The sequence below is a fragment of the Harmonia axyridis genome, chromosome 7 (assembly GCF_914767665.1).
Source record: "Harmonia axyridis chromosome 7, icHarAxyr1.1, whole genome shotgun sequence".
NCBI classification, from domain to species: Eukaryota; Metazoa; Arthropoda; class Insecta; order Coleoptera; family Coccinellidae; genus Harmonia; species Harmonia axyridis.
In genome coordinates this window covers 11,649,780-11,671,888 of record NC_059507.1, presented here as the reverse complement: position 1 = coordinate 11,671,888, position 22,109 = coordinate 11,649,780, and the positions used below count along the sequence as shown (strand labels likewise).

Sequence of the window (22,109 nt, the reverse complement as noted above, 5' to 3'; positions counted from 1 at the left end):
GGAAGTGCCGGTTTTCACTCCCGACAGGTGCAAGTTACGTTCAGTCATTAAGTTTTTGCACTCCACCTATAGAAATTCATCGTCAATTGGAATAAGTGTATGGTGAGAAATGTATGGACGTGAAAAACGTTCGAAAATGGTGTAGAGAATTTTCTGCTGGCCGACTAAACGTTCACGACGAGGAGCGCAGCAGCAGGCCGTCACACTCGGACGAAACAGTGCGGAAAGCGCTGAAAGATCGCAGGTTGACTCTCAATGAGTTGGCCGAAAAACTCAAAGATATGTGCAGTAGAGACTCTATTCATCATGAAATTTGCGAACGATGAAGAAGTTCATGAAGCGGTCATTTCGTTCTTGCGCGAGGCGGCGGGATCGTGGTTCGAGGAGGGAATACAAAAGTTTGTCGTACGAATGAGGAAGCTCATCGAAGTAAATGGCGATTACTTAGAAAAATAGCTTAGATTTCAAGCTTTACAGCAATGTACAAAACTTAGTAAATAAATGTTATTTAATGTGAAAAAAATAAATGGAGACCTTACTTTAAATACACGCCTCGTATTTTACAGTTCTATATGAGACACGATTTCATTACTTTTTAAGAATCGCAAACTTCCGAGAACTTCTTACATGTCTGATCTCCGTCGTTCGCCTGTCTATTCATTAAAGTTGCTGCTGAAACTCATCACTGATTTCTCGTCAGCCATAGACTAGACTAGATGGAATTTAATATCGGAGCCATTTAATACGACGTCATTGCTTTAGCCCCGTCGGAATGTCATTTCGAACAGCCCCAACTGGCAGATATCCTCCGCAATCTTCCCTAAATACCCATAATATTCAGTTTGGTACTGACAATATAATGCTCGGAATTAACTTATCTCCCGACTAACGGAGCGTAAAATTCACTCAATTTATCCCAGTTTGCGTTTATCGGTCGTCCACAGATGAATAGGATGCCAATACGCAAATCGGTTTCATGCTAGAGAGGCTGAAAGGCATTTTTTTTATGCGAACGGTGAATGTAACCCCTCAACTGCAAAGCGCAGGGATAATGTGACAATGATTTCTATTAATTTGAGCGGTGGATAATAGAGTGGACAGACATACGTTGGCAGAAATTTGGTTTTTGTTTGTTGGAAAATGTGAATTATATGTTATCATATTTGATTTCAATGTGATACTATCATATTATAGTAGGCTTGTTCGTTTAGTTTTGCGGTTCGATAAGAGAGAGTGTTGCTACCAGCCTACATTGTTTTTGTTATGTTGGTACACTCTTCATATGAATGTATGTGAAGTTTTATTTCAATCTGCCAATGCATTCTTTGTTTACAAGTCATTTAGTATCGACGTGTCACAGTATTTTTGTACAATGGAAAAAATCAAGAATGCAGTGATTGAATTGGTATTTTGGAAGGTTTGAAAGCAAAGGAAAATTATGAACGGAGGTTGAAAGTGTATAAAGACTCTTCGCCTTCAATTAATAGAAGAATATTGGTAGATTTAGACTTAATTAAGGAGGTTTCGTTTCACTGCGACCTAATGGTCTATTGTGCCCCCCATCAGAGCTATTCTCTCCATAACGTGATCTACAGCTTGCCTTCCAGTTCCAGGGTTCTGATGAACTTCAATATCTGGGATGGCTTCAAGGAGGCTAATTCCTCACTTCTATACGTTTAGTGTCCAAGGCTGATTTTGCGTTGGCTAGCGATGGCAAGGCATTTCGTCACCAGGTGATCCGGAGTTTCTTCCTCCTCCCCACAGAATCTGCACTCGTCGTTTTCTGTTAGCCCCATTCTCATGAGGTGTTTCCTAAGGCGACAATGCCCTGTGAGGAATTCAGTGAGGAAGTGTAGCATATTCTCAATAAGATCCAGCTACTTCTTGAATCTTGTAGAGTCGAAGTTTCGAAGAAACTTGTTGGAGTGATCCAAACCAGGAAGATTCCGCCAGAGTTTTTCTCTTTCGGTTTCCTCCTTTTTCTGAAACTCTTTCTTGTAGGTACATTTGTTTACACTACAAAAAGGTTCCGGGCTGATGAAAGGAGTTTGTTCTCCTTTTCTGGCAAGTGTGTTGGCCTCCTCATTCCCTCTGATTCCCGAGTTGTTGGGAATATTAGTGAAAATATGGGTTGCTGAATTAAAACGGGGTCGTTAAGGTCTTGAAGACAATCCACGTCAAGGATGTTCAAAAACATCAACAACAACAGAAATCGTGGAAAAAACACAGGATATCGTATTGGAATATCGTAGAATGAATGAAAAAGATTTAGTAGAAGCCCTAGGCATATTCCTAACGATCATCCCCGTCCAAGTCTAGATACAAAACTCGCTCTGCTCGCCGAAGGGGCTCCGCCCCTTGGACCCCGTCACTATGCCGGTAGATCCTTCACTGGGTATCCCTCTAGAAAATAAAAGATTTTTTTCGGAAACCTTGTATCGTTAGCTGATTTTAGACGATTCACTCGGTATCCTATGCTGATTCTAGGGTAGAATTCTATAAGACTTCTTGCCTAGAACATATCGTTTCGCCCTTGTTCACATGAAAATATTTGATGCAAATAACTTTCCATGACGACAAACCAAGGGCGGTCCTAGCCTTAAATTTTGAGGGGGTTCGCCGTTAAGGGTTTCGAGTTTTTATATGGGACCAAATCCCAGATTACACCGATATCGAGCTTAACCTCTCAAAAATATTTATATTTAGATATTTATATGAATATTTATACAGGGTGTTTCAAGTTCGAAGGCCTATTAGACGTTTCTGGAGAACGGGGCCGATTTGAAATCTGAAAATTCAGAATATGACATTGTTCATGATGCCCTATTCAGCTAAAATATTTTAGAAGTTCTGGCACCTCCGGTTATACAAGAATTAAAAAAAAATTCTTCGAAAAAACCATTTTTTTTCATTTTATGTCTCAGATATTATAAAGATTTCCATTCTCAATTACTCTCTGCTAAAATTATTGCGTTAGTTCTCATAGTTTTCAAAATATCAAGAAAAAACCGTAAAAAATAGAGAATTTCCATAGTCACTATCACGTGAATTATTTTCACTGTGAATATTCTATGCGTATACTCAATTCACTTTCACAAACTAGAATGATGTTGGAATATCGTGCATATCTTGAATTTGAAAAATATCATCACAGGGTGTTTCAAATATTGTGCCAAAAATTGTGAACAAAATTTGATCATAACTTTCGATTTTCAAATCAGAACCCTATTTTTTGTGATTTCGTTGAATTCTACGGTAAAAATAAGGGTAGTGTTCAAACATGATTATGCTCTCAAATTCAATAATTCAAGAGTTATTCCAGATTTTATGAATTTATGTTATACGTAGGGTCAATTTCATTCAATCTGTTTCTAGAGTGCGTTTCAAATATTCAATTATTTCAAAGTGACAGGTGTACTCATTATTGAATCTAGTAGATTATAATTTGATGATATGAATCCCCGTTATTCAAATAATGAAATTCTGGATCTATTCCATATCCACGGTGAATGCAACAGAATTGTTTCGAGAACTTGTCGAGCATTTAATCAGAAATATCCACATTTACCACCAATTGACGAGAAGATAATTCGGAAGGATGTTTCAAACTTTCTGTTACTCCCTTTTCAACACCACGCTGATTTTTCCTGAATTCATAAAATGTTACCGCTTTTTCATATGAATAGAATTGGCACACAGGAGTCCTGCATGATTTTATTTCATTTGGTAGGTAGAGGTTTTTCTCTTCTAGGTAGGTACTCCATCCATTATAATGGATATTCATGAAGTATGCAACATCCTTTCAAGTAGATGAGGAAATTTCTGATTTAAAATTTGATGAGTTCTACCAATAATTCTATTGCATTCATCGTGAATATGGAATTAGATATTTATAATACAAGTGCAGAACTTATTGATATTCTTCCAAGAGTTCAGAATGACCGAGTGGTAGAATGAGCCTTCTGTACGAGTTTTAAACATTATGTTCCCGAATTCACTGCCTTTTTATTGAAATTGAAATTTCCATAAATATCTATTAGTGATTTTTGCATTGAAAAATGTTGGTTGGTAGAACAGTTTTCTGTATCACAAATTTGACAAATAATAGATAAATCCGTTCCGGTCTATTTTGTTCCACAAAATGTGCCGGAAAGAACTGATTTGCCACATAATTAGAGAAAAGTATATCCAGAATTTTGTCATTTGAATATCGGAAATTCAATTCGTGAAATCAAATTAGTGAAGCTTTGATAATGAAAATACCTGTCACATTTTAAAGTAATTAGATATTTAACTTTCTATGGTCATAGAGTATTATTGCTAGTCTGTCTGGAAACAGATCGAATAAAATTGACCCTACGTATAACATAAATTCATAAAATCTCAAATAACTCTTGAATTATTGAATTTGAGAGCATAATCACGTTTGGACACTACCCTTATTTTTTACCGTAGAATCCAGCGAAATCACAAAAAAATAGGGTTCTGATTTGAAAATCGAAAGTTATGATCAAATTTTGTTCACAATTTTTGGCACCCTGTGATGATATTTCTTAAATTCAAGATATGCACGATGTTCCAACATCATTTTAGTTTGAGAAAGTGAATTGAAATAGGCATAGGATATTCACAGTAAAAATAATTCAGGTAATTGTGAATAAGGAAATTCTCTCTTTTTTACGGTTTTTCCTTGATATTTTGAAAACTATGAGGACTAACACAATAATTTTAGCAAAGAGTAATTGAGAATGGAAATCTCGATAATATCTGAGACATAAAATGAAAAAAAAGTTTGTTTTGAAAAAAATTTTTTTAATTCTTATATAACCGGAAGCGCCTGAACTTCGAAAATATTTTAGCTGAACAATGTCATATTCCGAAATTTTAGATTTAGGCGTACAACTTTGCTCTTGCCGTTTTGCAATAGCTGGCTGTAACGGTAAGTGGTAGTCGAAATAAATATATCGTAGATGTCATACAATAAGTTTAGTTATTTGTGAACATAACGCCATCGACATGTTAGTCGATTTGTGTCTGCATCATAAAGATATTCACGATTAACCATGTCAGCTTACGAGTCAAATTCTCGTCATTTGAGGGAGGTTTTAATTTTCTGCTTCAATATGGAAAAACTGCGGCTGAGGCTCATCGAATGCTCTCAAATACCTATGGTGAGGCCGCTATTAGTGAAAGAACGTGCCGAGAGTGGTTTCAACGCTTCAAGAATGGTGATTTGGATGTCGAAGACCAGCATCGCGGTGGAAGAGAGAAGGTTTTTGAAGATGCAGAATTGGAGGCAATACTTGATCAAGACTCATTTCAAACGCAACAATAATTGACAGGATCATTAGGACTACAAGCCATTTCAAAACGCCTGAAAGTCATAGGAATGATTCAGAAACAAGAAAAGTGGGTGCCGTACGAGTTGAAGCCGGGAGGTGTTTGAACGGAGTTTGTTTGTTTGTGAACAGCTGCTTTCGAGGCAAAGACGAAAGGAATTTCTGCATCGGATTGGGACTGGAGACGAAAAACGGGTTCATTACGATAATCCCAAGCACATAAAATCATGTGGATATCCCAGCCATGCTTCCACGTCGACGGCTAAACCGAATATTCTCGGTTCTAAGGTCATGCTCAGTATTTGGTGGGACCAGCTCGGCGTAGTGTATTATGAGTTAAAACCGACTGAAACGATCACAGGCGATCGTTATCGAACGCAATCAATGCGTTTGTGTCGAGCATTGAGAGACAAACCGCCGCAATACGACGAGAGAGTAGATGAATGGATTTTACTGCATGACAATGCTCGACTCCATGTTGCGAAAGTCAAGATATACTTGAAAAAGTTGAAATGGGAATTCCTATCCCACCCGACGTATTCTCCAGACGTTGCTCCCTCGGACTATCACTTGTTTCGATCAATAGCACACAGCCTGGCTGACCAGGACTTCCTATCTTATGAAGAATTAAAAACTTGGATCGATTCGTGGATCGCTTCAAAAGATGACCAGTTTTTTCAATTCGTACGCTGCCCGAAAGATGTGAGAAAGTATAGTGACCAGCGATGGGCAATATTTCAAATCATAAATGTATAATCAGTGTTTTACAATAAAGCCTCAAATTTCGGTAAAAAAATTTGTACGCTTATGTATTTGTTATATTATAATATATTTATTTACTTATCACGGTTTTAGCCATTCAGGTAGAAATTAAAAAAAAAAAATAGTAAATCTATTGTTTCATATGAAAAAAAAAGAAGACAATTGGCAAGTATAACACAAAATCTAATTTGGTCTGTGAACCCTTTGAAAACCTTGTAATCACAGCGTCCTCGTCAACATCAATGTCCCTGTATATGTTCAGGAGGACTAAACTGAATCCGATGCCAATATCGAAAAAACCAGAATAACAGCATATGAACTACCATTTATTCATTTCGAAAATAAACTTGCCGAATTTTCTGCTCGAATAGCTGTGCGAAAATTATGAGTTCCCATACAGTTTTATAATACGTCATAATCTCAAACAATCTATTAATATGAATTTCCACCAAGTAAAAAACCGATCCCATCAAGAAGATCTGGCATACAGGCAACGTTGCAGATTATTTCGCATCTGACCATAGACCTAATATTAGGTCTATGCATCTGACAGACGTTACGTATTAAACATGATGGCCGCCGCCATATATAAACAATGGATGAAACCATCGATTTTGACGAAAAAAAGGCATTTTTATTGCAGGGAAAGCTTGAAATGTGATTAATTAATCATTTCTAACAAGAATCAGTTAATAAAATACAAGAAAACTAGTTATTAATGTGGATAACCTCACCTTCATTAGGCCAATTTCACAATTAAAAAAAAAAACTAGCTGGATTAAGGAATTTATGATAGCGGATTCGTGATCTAAGACCCAAAATAAGTAAGTCTGCAAAATTTCATCACTTTTGAATCATTATTTAAATTAATTCTATATAGTAAACATTGTTTTTCTTTTCAGAAGATGGATTAATTTCGTTTGGATGGATAATTATACAGGATATTTATTTGTCGAATATCAATTAGAAGTATCTAGAGATGTTGGACCAATTCAAGTCTGAAAATTGAGATTAAAGCTTCAAATTATTAACTTATTTGTAAAGAAATACACAATATTTGATCAACAATTATATAGGGTGTATATATATTTGAAGTAGTAATTAGACATTTTGAAATCTGAAATTCTCATTTCTCTAGAAATGGCAATTTCTTTCTTCTTTAAATAATTTGGGAAAAATGCATAAGCAAAATGTGAGAGTTATTATCAGTCAATAGAAATACTACCTGAAAAAGAAACTGCATTCAATGTTTATTTTCAGTTTTGACAAATATTGAATTTTCTTAATCATTCGATAAGATCTATGAAAAGACCTACAGTGAAATTTTTGTTTTAGGAATATTCAGTATAGCTATAATAAACTGAAAAGCAGCAGAATGAATAGATCTACCTTCCAAAAACCCATGGCTTATGTTGCCTCACAAGCAATCGTAACATTTTTGAGAAATCAGGTTATAAGAAGTCCCTCATTTCCAAGGTTCATCAATACTTTTTTCAGTTGAGCAACAAATTATTCTTCTATTCCATAATTTATTAAGAAATACAATATTCGATCAACAATTATATAGGGTGTATATATTTAGAATACAAGGAAGGACACCTTTTGAAATCTAAAAATTTGGTTAATAGTAGGTTATTTTCCATAATTTATAATATTGAAAGACCAATTGGACATTCCTGAAGAACTAAGGCGTTTTTAGAATCTGAAAATTGTATCGATGAATTTTGCATACTCTTCTGTTGCATATTTCTTGAAGGTATATGGACAAAAATGATTTTTGTGGGTTCTGGTGAATGATCAAAGGGATACAGGTAACAATTATCATTAATACCAGTCGAGATGTAGTTATCATAGATAAGGGATGATATAGAAATTTCACTAGATAATTCTGATTCAGTGGAGGACAGCTGAATAATGGTTCGCTACGTTATAGAGCAAGCTTGTAGCTCTGGGTTTTACTCAGAAGTAAATTGAACAGGGCAATATATATAGTAAATGAAATTTTGACAGATATTAGTTAAAAAAGATCAACAATTGAGCATTGTATTTACATAAAATCAAAAAATAACTTGCTAACTGTTGTTGCATTGTACGTGGATGACTTTTTTGTTTTAACAAATGTTAATTCTGAATGATTATATCTGATAGAAAATTTAAGTGATAATTTTATCATAAAGAATTTACGGAAAGCTAAAAATGTTTAGGGATGAATATCACTAGAAATTATGAAAAAGGTAGTATAGTAATTGTTTATATTCTTCAAATATGTATTGCTATTGCAATACATTATTATTATTCAACATGTCTAATTGTAAACATTTGAAAACTCCTCTGAAAACTTAATTGAAATTTGATTCAACAAAAGACAGTTGTAATGATGAACCATATAAGAAATTAATAGGTTCATTAACGTCTTTAGCAGTATTAACTAATCCTGATAAAGCATACTCTGTTAATCTCTTGAGTCAATTTAATAATTATCTCATTATTGAACTCTGAAAAAGTGCAAAATTAATTTCAAGATGCAAGTAAAAAAAGATCATTGTTCAATTTTTACTTCAGTCAGAAGATGTGTTCAGTATTTGAAATGACTGCCTCGGTACTAAAATTGTATCAGCCAATACTATTGACCCATTTAGTGGGTTAATGTTAATGTTAACTTTGGATCTGAATCAATTAATAATTTAATTTTTACCAAAATTAAAAGCAATGAATAAATCAGTAGGATAGCATTTTCGAACTGGCCATAGAGCAATTATTCCTATATAACGATTGAAAACTTTAGTGAAATAGGTATCTACATGTTTATACGAGTTCAATCATTCATTCATGAAATGGAAAGTTTTAATGAATAGTTACTTTTAAAGTATTTTATACCTACATTGAATTGCTGGAAAATTGATACCAATTTCAAAAGTAACTGCCATGTTGGAATTCTTCATATACTGAATGATCCTTTAAATTTTATTTCTGTTTTTGACTAGTATTTCAACTGATTTTTTATATGTATATCCTAGTATAGCTTTAATAAACAAACTAAAAAGAGACAGAATGAATAGACTTGCTTTTCAAATACCCATGGCTTATGTTACCTCATAAGAAATTTTAATGTCTTATCTTGGTGTAACCTTTTTGAGAAATCAGGTAAAAAGTTTGAGACTCTAATTTCCAAGGTTTATTAATACATGTTTCAGTTGAGCGGCAAATAATATATAGTTGAAATTATTCTTATGGAAGATTTCACAACGATTTGACTTATTCATTATAAATTCAACAGCACTGCACTCAAATTCTTCAAAAACGGATTGATCATTTATATTTTTGCACTCTTCTGTCGTAAAAGTGTATATTTTAGATATTCCAAAAGCACATGGAAATTTTTGAATGTCATCTGACTAACTTGGCTCTTTTTCCAGTAATAAAGCCAATTGTGAATTATCTAAGGAGTTTTTCTATCTGTTTAATACATGATCAGATGAAGCTTCTGTTCTCTTTTGTAGTTCCATCTTCTGTCGCAATAGATTCAAATTCTCACCAAAGATAATGTAGTTTTATAGTTTGTGGAAGATAAACGAAAAATTCCTGAAATAAAGTAACATTCATATCCAATTGAATGATACAAACACTTAAAACAAACCTGAATTGAGGAAAATGCATTCGATGATATAAATGTTCATTTCTAAATTTTGACAAATATCTATCGAATTTTTGATTCGCCGAAGACTTTGCATTTTATCTGTCGGCATTTATTTAAATATTGAATAACAATTTTGGAAACTGCAAACTTCTTCAAGAACTTTCATATATGGAAATGGAATATTTATTATTAACATGACACTGACAGTCAAATTGTCCACAGATACCACAGAAATATGGGACTTGAAATGTCAAAATGATCCGAAACACCCCGTATACTCGAAAACCGCGAGGAGAATCGAAGGTTTGGGATTTTTCCCGGGATCTCCAGACGATTTTGAGGGGGGTCTTATTCTTGTCATTTTTGCTCTAGATGGTCCCGTTTGGGCTGTGATTTTACGTTTAAAGTTTGACGTATATGTGCAAGCGGTTTTATATATACTTAGATGAGTATCGGAGAGCGTAGCTCGGTATTATACACTTACCAGCGGTCACGCCATGTCCACTTCATTTGTAGTAATAGACAATGGTAATAGTAATGTATCCATTTCAAATTATCTCTCAAAGTATGCGTCCAAATGAAAAAATTTTCAAGACAAAGTTCATCTTCGTGAAATTACCTTTACGATGATGTATATTTTATTAGTAAGGACTAAAACGCTTACCTCATAATGATGCTCGAAATTCACCATTTAATTTTCCATATTATTTTCATACCAAATGTCGAATTGCGACTTATTTATGAAAGATAGGTATATGGTGTCGCGGACTTTTTTTTAGATCTACTCAAAACAATCATTTTTGTAGAACATTCTACTTACGTATAATCAATCAAAACTCCAGCGAATAAGTTTCAAGAATTTCAATAGCACTTTTCTCACCGGCTTATTCCAGTTGAACTCACGTAGATCCCGATCCCATAGGAATATCTGGATGAAACTTGGACTATGTTACTCGGCAATAGCGTACCTTTCGACAGGTGAAAGAGTTTCTGAAATTGATGCAGTAGTTATTGAGCCTATTCACAACAAACATATAAATAAAAAAAAGTTACCTCTATAGTTTTTTTTTATAGTAACAACAACCTCTCTATAACATTAGTATAAAAGGTGTTCTGATTTGTTTCCGACAAACTGAAATGGGTGATAGATCACATCATTTTAAGCAAAAAAGTTCCTATGAACATGGGTCCGGAAATGCTTCGTTTCCGAGATACAGGGTGTTAAAGTTGAAAAAATAATTCGCGTTTTCTTTAATATGTTTTGATTGCTTCGAAATCCTTTCATGAAATTATTTCTATTCAAATATTAAATTTAAATTCATTTTGAAAATTTCTAAGGCGAAATGCATGCGGATTTTCTATTGCCCACTAATAAGTAGAAGTGGTATGCTATGTAATTGTTGTTTTTAAGTGTTCTGAATATTCTGTTTCCTGAAATATTGCGTTGTTGGGATGCTTTACGAATACTGAGTTTCTATTTTCTTCGAAGGTCTGTAAAATCCTATTTCTCTGTAGATGATTTCTTCTTTGTATGCTTCGTTCGGGCCTTTGGTAACCAATACCATTTTCCTGTATTTGTTGATAAGCTATTAACTTAGTTAACTATAATTATAATTAATGACATCTGAACCTAGCACACTTTAAATCTGTCATTGTGTATAGCCATTTTAAATCTATTGCCGCAACAATTGTTGAATGTAAAACAATCAATCATTCCAAGATGTCATTTGTGCATTCAACAGAACGGTGGACATTTCGAACACCTTCTTTAAAAATTATTATGTTATTTTGTTTTGTTCTAAATTGTTACTTATGAAAAATATTTAATTTAAAATTATTACAAATTTGTTTCTACATGTTTTAGAGATTACAAAAATATGGATTTGGCTTTAAATGCGTTTTTCTCTGAAACGATTGCCCCTAGCAACTTAAATGAGTTATACCTTTTTTAACTAGAAAAGTCAGGGGAATCGATTTTTTTAGCCCAGAATAACGTACAGGGTTGCACAGAAAAGTTGCTACGGTTTAAAGGGGACGAAATGATTGCCAGTGGCGTCCTCTAGAAAATACAACCAAATCGACCACAAATTTGAATTTCTCACCTCAAAAAACCCTATGTACCAACTTTCATGCAATTATTTGGAATCAGTCGAAAGATATTTAAGAAAACGCGAATTATTTTTTCAACTTTAACACCCTGTATCTCGGAAACGAAGCATTTCCGGACCCATGTTCATAGGAATGTTTTTGCTTAAAATGATGTGATCTATCACCCGTTTCAGTTTGTCGGAAACAAATCAGAACACCCTGTAGATAACTTTCTTTGAGTATTTTCAATATTATTATCGAATAAATGACGTTATTCCCAACAAATTTCCTCCTGAAATACCGGAAAGCATTATCAAGTGTCCAACACGCGTTGTATTTGTAAAATACAAAATCCTTTTCGGAGCACGGGATTTCCATAGGATACTTCATCGGATTATTGCTCGCAAAGAACAGCATAGGTTATCTGTAGACCAAGATAATTACACATAAATAACAAACCGTCTCATTTCACAGTTCAGAAGAGTCGTTCAAGCAGAAATGATGCAATCAAAGATGTTCGCCTTATTATTTATATTGTTTAACTTGTGGAATGTTGCGTTTTGCTGTTGTGGTCATGAATACACCGTGCCAGAGCCGAAATTTGAACTCTTATATCCTAGAGGCTTCAGTGTCAAGATACCTCACAGCGATGGAATTTCTATATTTGCCTTCCATGGTAAAATCAACGAGAGGATGGATTCTTTGGAGGCTGGTTACTTTTCGAAAGATATCTTGAATAGAACCGGTGATTTTTGGGTGTTTGAGGATCGTCGCACGAATTTGAGAGTTGGTGATAAGATATACTTCTGGCTTTTCGTTATCAGAAACGCACTGGGTTTCAGATATGATAATGGAGAATTTGTTGTGAAAGGTAAGTTGAAAATTGGATACATTTTTCAATTACTCATCTCAAGATTTCAAATTCCAATAACCCAATGATTCTTACTGATTCATCATAACCTTTTGACATGGCTACTCTAAACTATAAGGTGCCCATAAATTATTGAGCTTCAGGGATTTTTTCTCTTGTGGCCGATTCAACAATCCTCGATCACCTGAAGCTAACCTAAAGTTTATATTGAAATAAATATATGGAAGCTCATATTGGGTAAAACGGGGTTAACTGCTTGAATTCTGCTGGAATATAATATTATTACCTGAATCAATGAAAAATGGTTAGTAGATCTTTATGACCTCAATAAGAAAAGGTGACCTGAAGATTGGTCAATCCAAATATAGTGTGTACAAAGTGCAAATGTAATATTATCATAACTTTTGAACTAGGGAACATATTTGAAAAGTTTTTCGCTACTTTGGAGCTAAAAGGGCTATTTTTCATTTATTGCTAGGGTTTTTTAATTTTTAGGAGTATTTGTCGTTTTATTTATGAGTTACATGACTTGACGTAACTGCTCAGTTTGTTTTGCACAAACAATCTTCCATTTTTATTATTCTTTTATTATTGCATTATTTTCATTAAAATGTTGAATGCAAAATACTCAATATGACTCAACAACAACATCTATCAGATAAATTTGGCTTTTTCCTATACTCAATGGATCACAATGCGATGCAAAAATTCGTGTACATCATATCATTCACGCATATTTGTACATGAAAAAGCTGTGCTCATAATGGGTGCCGCGCGAGCTCACAATCGGTCAAAAGCAAGAACGTGTTAATGATTCTGAGCAGTTTTTGAAGCTGTTTAAGTGCAATAAACATGGCTCCATAATTTCACTCCAGAGTCCAATCGAATGCACACGATGAACCGAATCCAAAGCGAGGAAAAACACAACAGCTGGCAAGGTTATGGCATCAGTATTCTGGGATGCGCAAGGTATAATATTCATTGATTATCTCCAAAAGGGCCAGACCATCAACAGCAAAGCAATTATTATATAGCGTTATTGGATCGCTTAAAGGATGAAATCGTTAAAAAACGGCTCCATTTGAAGAAAAAAAAAGGTGCTGTTTCATCAAGACAATGCGCCGTGTCAAAAATCAATGAAAACAATGTCAAAATTTCATGAATTGGGATTCGAATTGCTTCTGCATCCACCGTATTCGCCAGATCTGTCCCCCAGCGACTTTTTCCTGTTCTCAGACCTCAAAAGAATGCTCGCTGGAAAGAAATTTAGCGCCAATGAAGAAGTAATCGCCGGAAACTGAGGCCCATTTTGAAGCGAAAGACAAATCGTACTACAAAAATGGTATCGTAAAGTTGGAAGATCGCTGTATCGCCCTCGAAGGCAACTATGTTGAATGATAAAATCGAATTTTGCCAAAAAATGTGTTTTACTATTATAGACCGGGGACTTTTCAAGTGGCCTGTTAGAGGTTTGAGAAATATTAAACAACGCTTATTGGACTACTCAAATCGATAACTGTATCACCAATACAGAGTACTTAATACACGTCTTACACGTTTTGACAATCCAAACACCTTTTATTCCCATCACAGGGAACAATTCCTCCCGACTGAATATATTCCAGCTTATAGCATCCAGCAAAAGTCGTCGTAAATCAAGGAGGATCCCAAAAAATATGGGGGAACAAGCGTTGAATTGGAAATTAGAATCATTAGAAACTAATCTAGGGTGTATTTATCCCTATATCATGGAAAGGCTCGACCTGTAGAACATCGGCGGAACCGTGGGGAGAATAGAGTGCCGAATAATAAATCACAAAACGTGCCCGAAATTTGCATGTTCCCTCCGTTCTCGGTGTCACGTGCACACCTGTCAAGGTGGCGTCAGGACATGTAAAGCGTTAAAAGACATGTTTATTCATAAACGAAGCGAGGGGGTAATTTTCGCGTTTCGAAAACAGTGCATCGGCAAGATAAATTTCATGGATATTAATGGCCACCACTTCATATTGAATTAATAAGGTGCATGTACCGGACTCGATCCGTAATTTTAACCCTTTCGGACAGGGCCGTATTTGGAATGGTACGCAAATATTGAACTGGATTTTCTACGTCGAGAAAATCACGAAATCAGAGGCTTTAACATCATCATACATCATCTGAGTATACTTTAAAATTAGGAGTACCACAGGGATCCGTCCTTGGACCTCTGTTGTTCCTTATTTTCATCAATGACCTTCCTGCAAGTTTGAAAAATGAATTGTTCAGTTTTTGTTCCCAAAACGAGTTACCATCATTCTCGAAGATGTGTTTAATTATTTTGTTTGCTGACGACACATCGTTTGCTGTTAGGGCTTCTTCTTTCGAAGAGCTACAAATATTGTGCGAGTTTCTACTTGATTGTTTTGTAAAATGGTGCCGTACAAATAATCTTGTAATTAATATCGGAAAGACTGAATGTATTCATTTTTCATTAGGTAAATATAGTAAGAAACTCGTTCTTCACCATCTAGATACTGTGACCACATCTAAAGATTGTGTAAAATTTCTTGGAATTTTTCTGGATGAAGGTTTAAGATGGTTCAGTCACATTGATTTGGTCTGCGGTAAATTAAAAAGTTCAAAAGTTGATCAATATTTATTACAGCTTAGTATATAGCCATATATCTTACAACATCCTACTTTGGGAAAATTCTTCAGAGGTTAGTAGGGTCTTTATTATTCAAAAGCAGATTTTCGCATGATATATGATATAACACCAAGGACGTCTTGTAGACCAGTTTTTTCACAAAATGATATTCTCACGCTCTTGTATTTTCATTCTTAAAACCTTATTATATATTAAGGAAAAGGAGAATAGTATCACAAAATTATCAAGCTTTCATAATTACCATACAAGAAGTGGGGGAGTGCTGTTTGTGCCAAAACACAGAACAACAAAATTTGAAATGTCGCCCACATACCAGGGCATAAAATTGTTCAATCATTTACCTTCCCATATTACGTCTCTGAATCTTAGAGAATTCAAGGCCAGTGTAAAAGTTTTATTGTTAAGAAATTGTTATTATACTGTTGGTGAATTTTTAAACGATACATTTGATAATTATTTGTGTTAACTTTTTTCTTTTTTATTTTTCTGTGACTTATCTCACACATAATTGTATGTCTTATGAGATCAATAAACGATTATTATTATTATTATTATGAGAATGACTCTGAAGGTTTTGGTAGATTCACAGGAGAATAGCTGTTTTGGTGTCGAGGTTTTTTGAACTGATTTGATGCCCTGAATTCAAATAACGTATTCATTTTATCTAGGAGCTCAAATTTTTAAGATATACAATTTTAGAGAAATATAAGTTACATTATTTTAACCGTAAGTGTAGTAAACAAAAGTAGATACGAAATTTTCATTTTTGTAAAACAAAGTACAATATTATGTCGCACTAACAAACAAAAAAAAACATTGAAGAAATCAAATCGTCACTCAACACTTCGAAAGCTTCTTTTCCGCGACATTCTCGAATGTTTTTTCAAACAATCCCTTTTTGAACTCCAGCAGTAATCTGTCATCATGTGCATGTCCCATCTTCCTTGCTAGCGGTCCTCCATAACTTCAATATCTTGGTGAAGTCTTTCACCTTGTTCCCCACTCATGTCTCATAAATTTTCAGGAAAACAGTATAAGTGACAGTGTAAATAGTGTATTTCAATTCTCATATTGCATCCTAAAGTTTTTGAAACTATTAAGCTTGTGAACCATTTCAACATAGTATCGAGCTATATGTTTGCCTAGAAAATTTTCTAAAGGGTGTTTTTTTCAGAGCTATAGAACTTTAAATTGCAATAAAACAACGATGGATTATTCTATTGACATGAATTTTATTTATCCGCAAGATAATCTTGTGGCATTACATTTTAAATATGATTTCTGGCATATAACCGCCACGGATGGCTCGGATGTAGTCCAATCTGGACGTCCAATTTTCGATTACTTTTTTCAACATTTGTGGCCGTATAACGGCAATAACACGGCGGATGTTGTCTTCCTAATGGTCAAGGGTTTGTGGCTTATCCGCATAGACCAATGACTCTACATAGCCCCACTGAAAGTAGTCTAGCGGTGTTAAATCACAAGATCTTGGAGGCCAATTCACAGGTCCAAAACGTGAAATTAGGCGGTCACCAAACGTGTCTTTCAATAAATCGATTGTGGCACGAGCTGTGTGATATGTTGCGCCATCGTGTTGGAACCACAGCTCCTGGACATCATGGTTGTTCAATTCAGGAATGAAAAAGTTAGTAATCATGGCTCTATACCGATCACCATTGACTGTAACGTTCTGGCCATCATTGTTTTTGAAGAAGTACGGACCAATGATTCAACCAGCCCATAAAGCGCACTAAACAGTCATTTTTTCTGGATGTAACGGTGTTTCGACATACACTTGAGAATTAGCTTCACTCCAAATGCGGCAGTTTTGTTTGTTGACGTAGCCATTCAACCAGAAGTGCTCTTCATCGTGTCGATAATAAAATGGACGTAGTGCGCGATACGTATTCCGCACAGAACAGAAATTATTTTCGAAATAAAATTGCACTATTTGCAAGCGTTGTTCAGGCGTGAGTCTATTCATGATGAATTTCCAAACTAAACTGAGAATAAATCACTTGACAGCTGTTAAATCGGTCGCCATCTTGAACAGTAATGCCAACTTAAAGTTATATACCTCGAAAAAAAAACACCCTTCACAACTGCTACAAATGATGTTCAAGCTTCTCGTTCAACTTGATTCATTGAATTTATGAAGGCAGGATCCTTAATTAAGTGTCTTATTTGTGTGCTGTCAAATATCCCCGCTTTGAGTCATTCAGTGCTCAACTGATGCATTTTTACCCCTATATATGCAAAACATAACTCATTCTTATCAAAAACCTTTACAAATTGCTTCCTGAAGCCCAATATTATATGTAACGGAGGAAGTATGATTTTTCTCTTACCCGAGTTAGGGGATTGAAAGGGTCAGTTCAGGTACATGATAGGTAATGGTTCCACTATATAGATTTACCTGGAATTTACTCAATTACAGACTGACAATGAAACCATTGTACCTACATTAATTAATATATTATAATTTCATAACTCTCATAAATGAATGTACTGAATGAAACCCACATTGGTAGATAAGTTGATGTTTCTGAAAAAGTAGAGCTGATAGAGAATAACGGATTGCATGTACAGATTTAGCTTGCCAAATATAGTTGAAATCAGCTCTAAAATCTTAGGTACCAAAAAAAATTGCCCTTTGACGCCCTATTGACGTTTTTAGTAATTTTTAACACAAATAAATAAAACAAATAAAAAAAGGAAGGCATCAACGCAGCCATTTATTTTTATGGTTTTTAAAATTACAGGATCTTTGATATGGTAAAGTTTTTCAGTGAGCTAATAAATCACCCTGTACAATATTAATAACCAATATAGGCAACATGCTCCAACGCATAAACCTGAATTAAAAACTGAATGATTATGAATATCGACAAATTTTTGTGTGATGCAACAGCAAAACATCCAGTGCTTCGCTTCGTTATCATCCACTTGGTCCTTTTGCGTTTGATGTCACCTATAGAGAATGAAGAATTAAAGCCATTAAAAAAGGGTCCAGCGGTCCATTCATTCCCCAGAACGAATTTATGCTAATCCTTAGCGTCAAAGGGTTTGTATATCCCAAAAAGCCGACCCTATTGCGACTATGTCAGCGCCGGAGAACATCCAAGTGAGTTTGACCAATTTTTTTCTGATATTGGGTTTATGGAAAATTCGCGGAAGAGGTTCATCAATGAATAATATTTACCGGTCCCGTAGATCAATATGAGTGAAATTCTCGGAAAACACGTACAATCCCCGAAAAATCAATCAATGAAACTATGGGATTGGTTTCACATTATATACATGCAGAACTGACTATTTTTCTGGAAAAAATATAATCAAATCGAATCTCATCATTTCAGGCTCAAAATTCAGTGGTTTCTTCTTCCATAGAACCATTACATCAAGAGTAAATTTTTTATCACAGTCTTAACTCAAAAAGGACTCACATATTATAAAATCTCTGCGTTCCAGGCTGAAACCTTCAATTTTTTTTTGTAGGGTGTTTTTTTTTAGAGCTATAGAACTTTAAATTGCAATAAAAAAAATAAAACAACAATGGATTATTCGATTGACATGAATTTTATTTATCTGCAAGATAATCTTGTGTCATTACATTATAAATATGATTTCTGTCATATGACCGCCATGGCTGGCTCGGATGTAGTCCAATCTGGACGTCCAATTTTCGATGATTTTTTCCAACATTTGTGGCCGTATATCGGCAATAACACGGCGAATGTTGTCTTCCAAATGGTCAAGGGTTTGTGGCTTATCCGCATAGACCAATGACATTACATAGCCCCACAGAAAGTAGTCTAGGGGTGTTAAATCACAAGATCTTGGAGGCCAATTCACAGGTCCAAAACGTGAAATTAGGTGGTCACCAAACGTGTCTTTTAATAAATCGATTGTGGCACGAGCTGTGTGACATGTTGCGCCGTCTTGTTGAAACCACAGCTCCTGGACATCATGGTTGTTCAATTCAGGAATGAAAAAGTTAGTAATCATGGCTCTATACCGATCACCATTGACTGTAACGTTCTGGCCATCATCGTTTTTGAAGAAGTACGGACCAATGATTCCACCAGCCCATAAAGCGCACCAAACAGTCAGTTTTTCTCGATCTAACGGTGTTTCGACATTCACTTGAGGATTAGCTTCACTCCAAATGAGGCAGTTTTGTTTGTTGACGTAGCCATTCAACCAGAAGTGCGCTTCATCGCTAAACAAAATAAAATGGATGTAGTTTTCGATACGTATTCCGCACAGAACCATTATTTTCGAAATTAAATTTATTTGCAAGCGTTGTTCAGGCGTGAGTGTATTCATGATGAATTGCCAAACCAAACTGAGAATAAATCACTTGACAGCTGTTAAATCGGTCGCCATCTTGGACAGTAATGCCAACTTAAAGTTATATACCTCGAAAAAAAAAACACCCATTATTCAGCATATCTGGGTTAACATGTTTACAACAAATGAGTAAGATGATCTAAAAGAAATAACAAACACAGCGAAGAACTCGCATCGTTATTCTAACGATATTTATTTCTTTTGCAGACGATACCCCCTACAGAATAGACGGCATACAAGAGGAATCGACTTCACTCCCTCCTCCACCTTCATCAACGGCAACAGATAACGATCTCACAACAGAAGCTAACAAGATAGTCACCACTGGGGATCCCATCACAGAGGCCAAGCGTTGTGGGAGTGCCTTGATGAATTTAACTAGCGCACTCTTACAGTTGCGGTCTGAAGTGAACTCGTTAAAAGATGTGAATGGGATATTGCGGGAAATATCGGAAAAATACCCAGAATCGGCGCGGAAGCTGAAGATAGAGGGCAGACTTCCAGCTAACGAGGATGCCCTGGCCACAGTCAAAGGAATTATCGAACAAAAGCTGCTTCTATCAATCGAAATTGCGAAGGCGTGGAGGAATAAAGACGGAAGTATTACTTTTGAAACGTCGAATCTCGATGATAAATTGCGGATCATCAAAGCTGCCAAGGAGAGATTGAGATATTCCAAGATGTACCTCACCTATTGAGAGAGAAAAACTTTTGAAGGGTGTTTGACTTTCATATATTTTCCGGGCAAGAACTTTATCAGAACTTTCGATTATCCATGTGAAAATATTGATTTTTCTGATTGCTGACTAGTATTATTAAGTGTAAAAAGTTCCTTTAACAAAGTTATTTAGGAGAAGTGATTGCAATAGCTTCAATCAATATTGAATATAATTGAACCAAAATCAGATCAATCACTTCCAAAGGAAGTGAAACCCTGTGGACATTTTCGAGATGAATTTGTTATAACTATGGAATCTAAATACAAGTTATTTTTATATGTATTGTAATTCTTATAGTAGAAATTATTTCAAGTCCCAAGTCCCAAAATATGGAATGATTATTCAGTTACCTATGCCAGTTTGTTATTTCAATTTGATTCTTAGTTACCAAAGCCTTTATTTAGTACATTATGCCTTTGAGATATACTTGGCCGACAGATGGCGTCGTAGGCTGCGCATCATTCTCTAAATCGTCACCGGGTATATAAACCCATAGTACTAAGTCAGAGCCACCAAGCGCCTCTATGGAGATCAAAGGGGTATTTGGCAGAGATCATTGGGTGCCAAACTGATGTTTCCATCAGTGATCTCGGTATGAAACACCGTAATCTTCTCCTCCACCGCAGGGAAAAGTGTTGCTAAGTTTGAAAAACTGTAACACATTTCGAATTACACCAATTCACGGTATGCTGCAGAATTTTTTTCATCAGACGTAGATGGCCCAAGAAAAGATACTGCCCGATTGGCCAAAGCTTCATTTTCATTTTTCATCAGCTAGCAAGTATATATATATATATATATATATATATATATATATATATATATATATATATATATATATATATATATATATATATATATATATATATATATATATTCTTTTGAGAAAGAGCAATACAAAATATTAATTTCAAACAATCAAGCATATGTGTCGATGAATCTCAGTATTAGCAGAGGAAATGTAACGGGGCATCATACATTTCAACGTATGATACAAGAGAACAGATAAAAACCTCAGCAAAAACTCTGTCTCCCCGTATCGGTGTAGTGACTGGTTTGTGTAAACGTTTACAGAATAAGCTGACATAATTTATATTGAAGGACTTCCTCTTCAACCAAAACAAAATTTTCTTTATCCTCTCTTTTCGGTTGACGACTCTATAATTTCCAATTGGATCCTAAAACAAAAAAAAAAAGAAGCAGAAAGGAATACTAAATATTAGTTTTCATTATATCGATTTGAAGTTAACTACCCATTCTAAGAAAGAATCTGAAACTGAATGGATAGCTTGGAAACTATCATGAAATTTATAAATCGGACAATCATTCACCAAGTGGTCAATGGTCTCTTCTACACCACACTCACATAGAGGGCTATCAATAGAATGCCATTTGAAGAGGGTACTATTACAACGACCATGACCAGTTCTAAGTCGATTCAAAATACACCAAATTTTCCTAGGAAGATTGAAACCTAGAACTTTTTCTGAGGGATCACCGACAAGACTTTTGTTGAAGACGTTAGAAGAAGTCCATCCCGAACGCCAAATTTCCTTGTCGCTTTCATTGGATTCAAGGAAGGTATTAGTCCATAAAGGTTTGCGTGATTTCAATCTAGAAGTTCTAGAATCTGGGAAATAGGATAAAATTGATAACTATCAATTATGTCATGTCTGTCTAAATTAAT

The 22,109-nt window shown here is 35.0% G+C and overlaps 1 protein-coding gene across 1 annotated transcript; it reads left to right on the top strand.

Moving 5' to 3' along the window:
* Positions 1-12,290: 12,290 nt before the first annotated feature.
* On the top strand, positions 12,291-20,710 carry LOC123684640 (beta-1,3-glucan-binding protein-like). Its single transcript, XM_045623962.1, has 2 exons — positions 12,291-12,697; positions 19,911-20,710. Exons 1-2 carry the CDS (start codon positions 12,325-12,327, stop codon positions 20,399-20,401), a joined length of 864 nt encoding a protein of 287 aa, XP_045479918.1. The 5' UTR covers positions 12,291-12,324; the 3' UTR covers positions 20,402-20,710.
* Positions 20,711-22,109: the final 1,399 nt, after the last annotated feature.

Bases quoted from the DNA above. Each gene is read 5' to 3' on its own strand.
- LOC123684640 (XM_045623962.1), top strand. From the start codon at position 12,325: ATGATGCAATCAAAGATGTTCGCCTTATTATTTATATTGTTTAACTTG. The intron at 12,698-19,910 runs GTAAGTTGAAAA...TTTCTTTTGCAG, and splicing joins TGGAGAATTTGTTGTGAAAG to ACGATACCCCCTACAGAATA.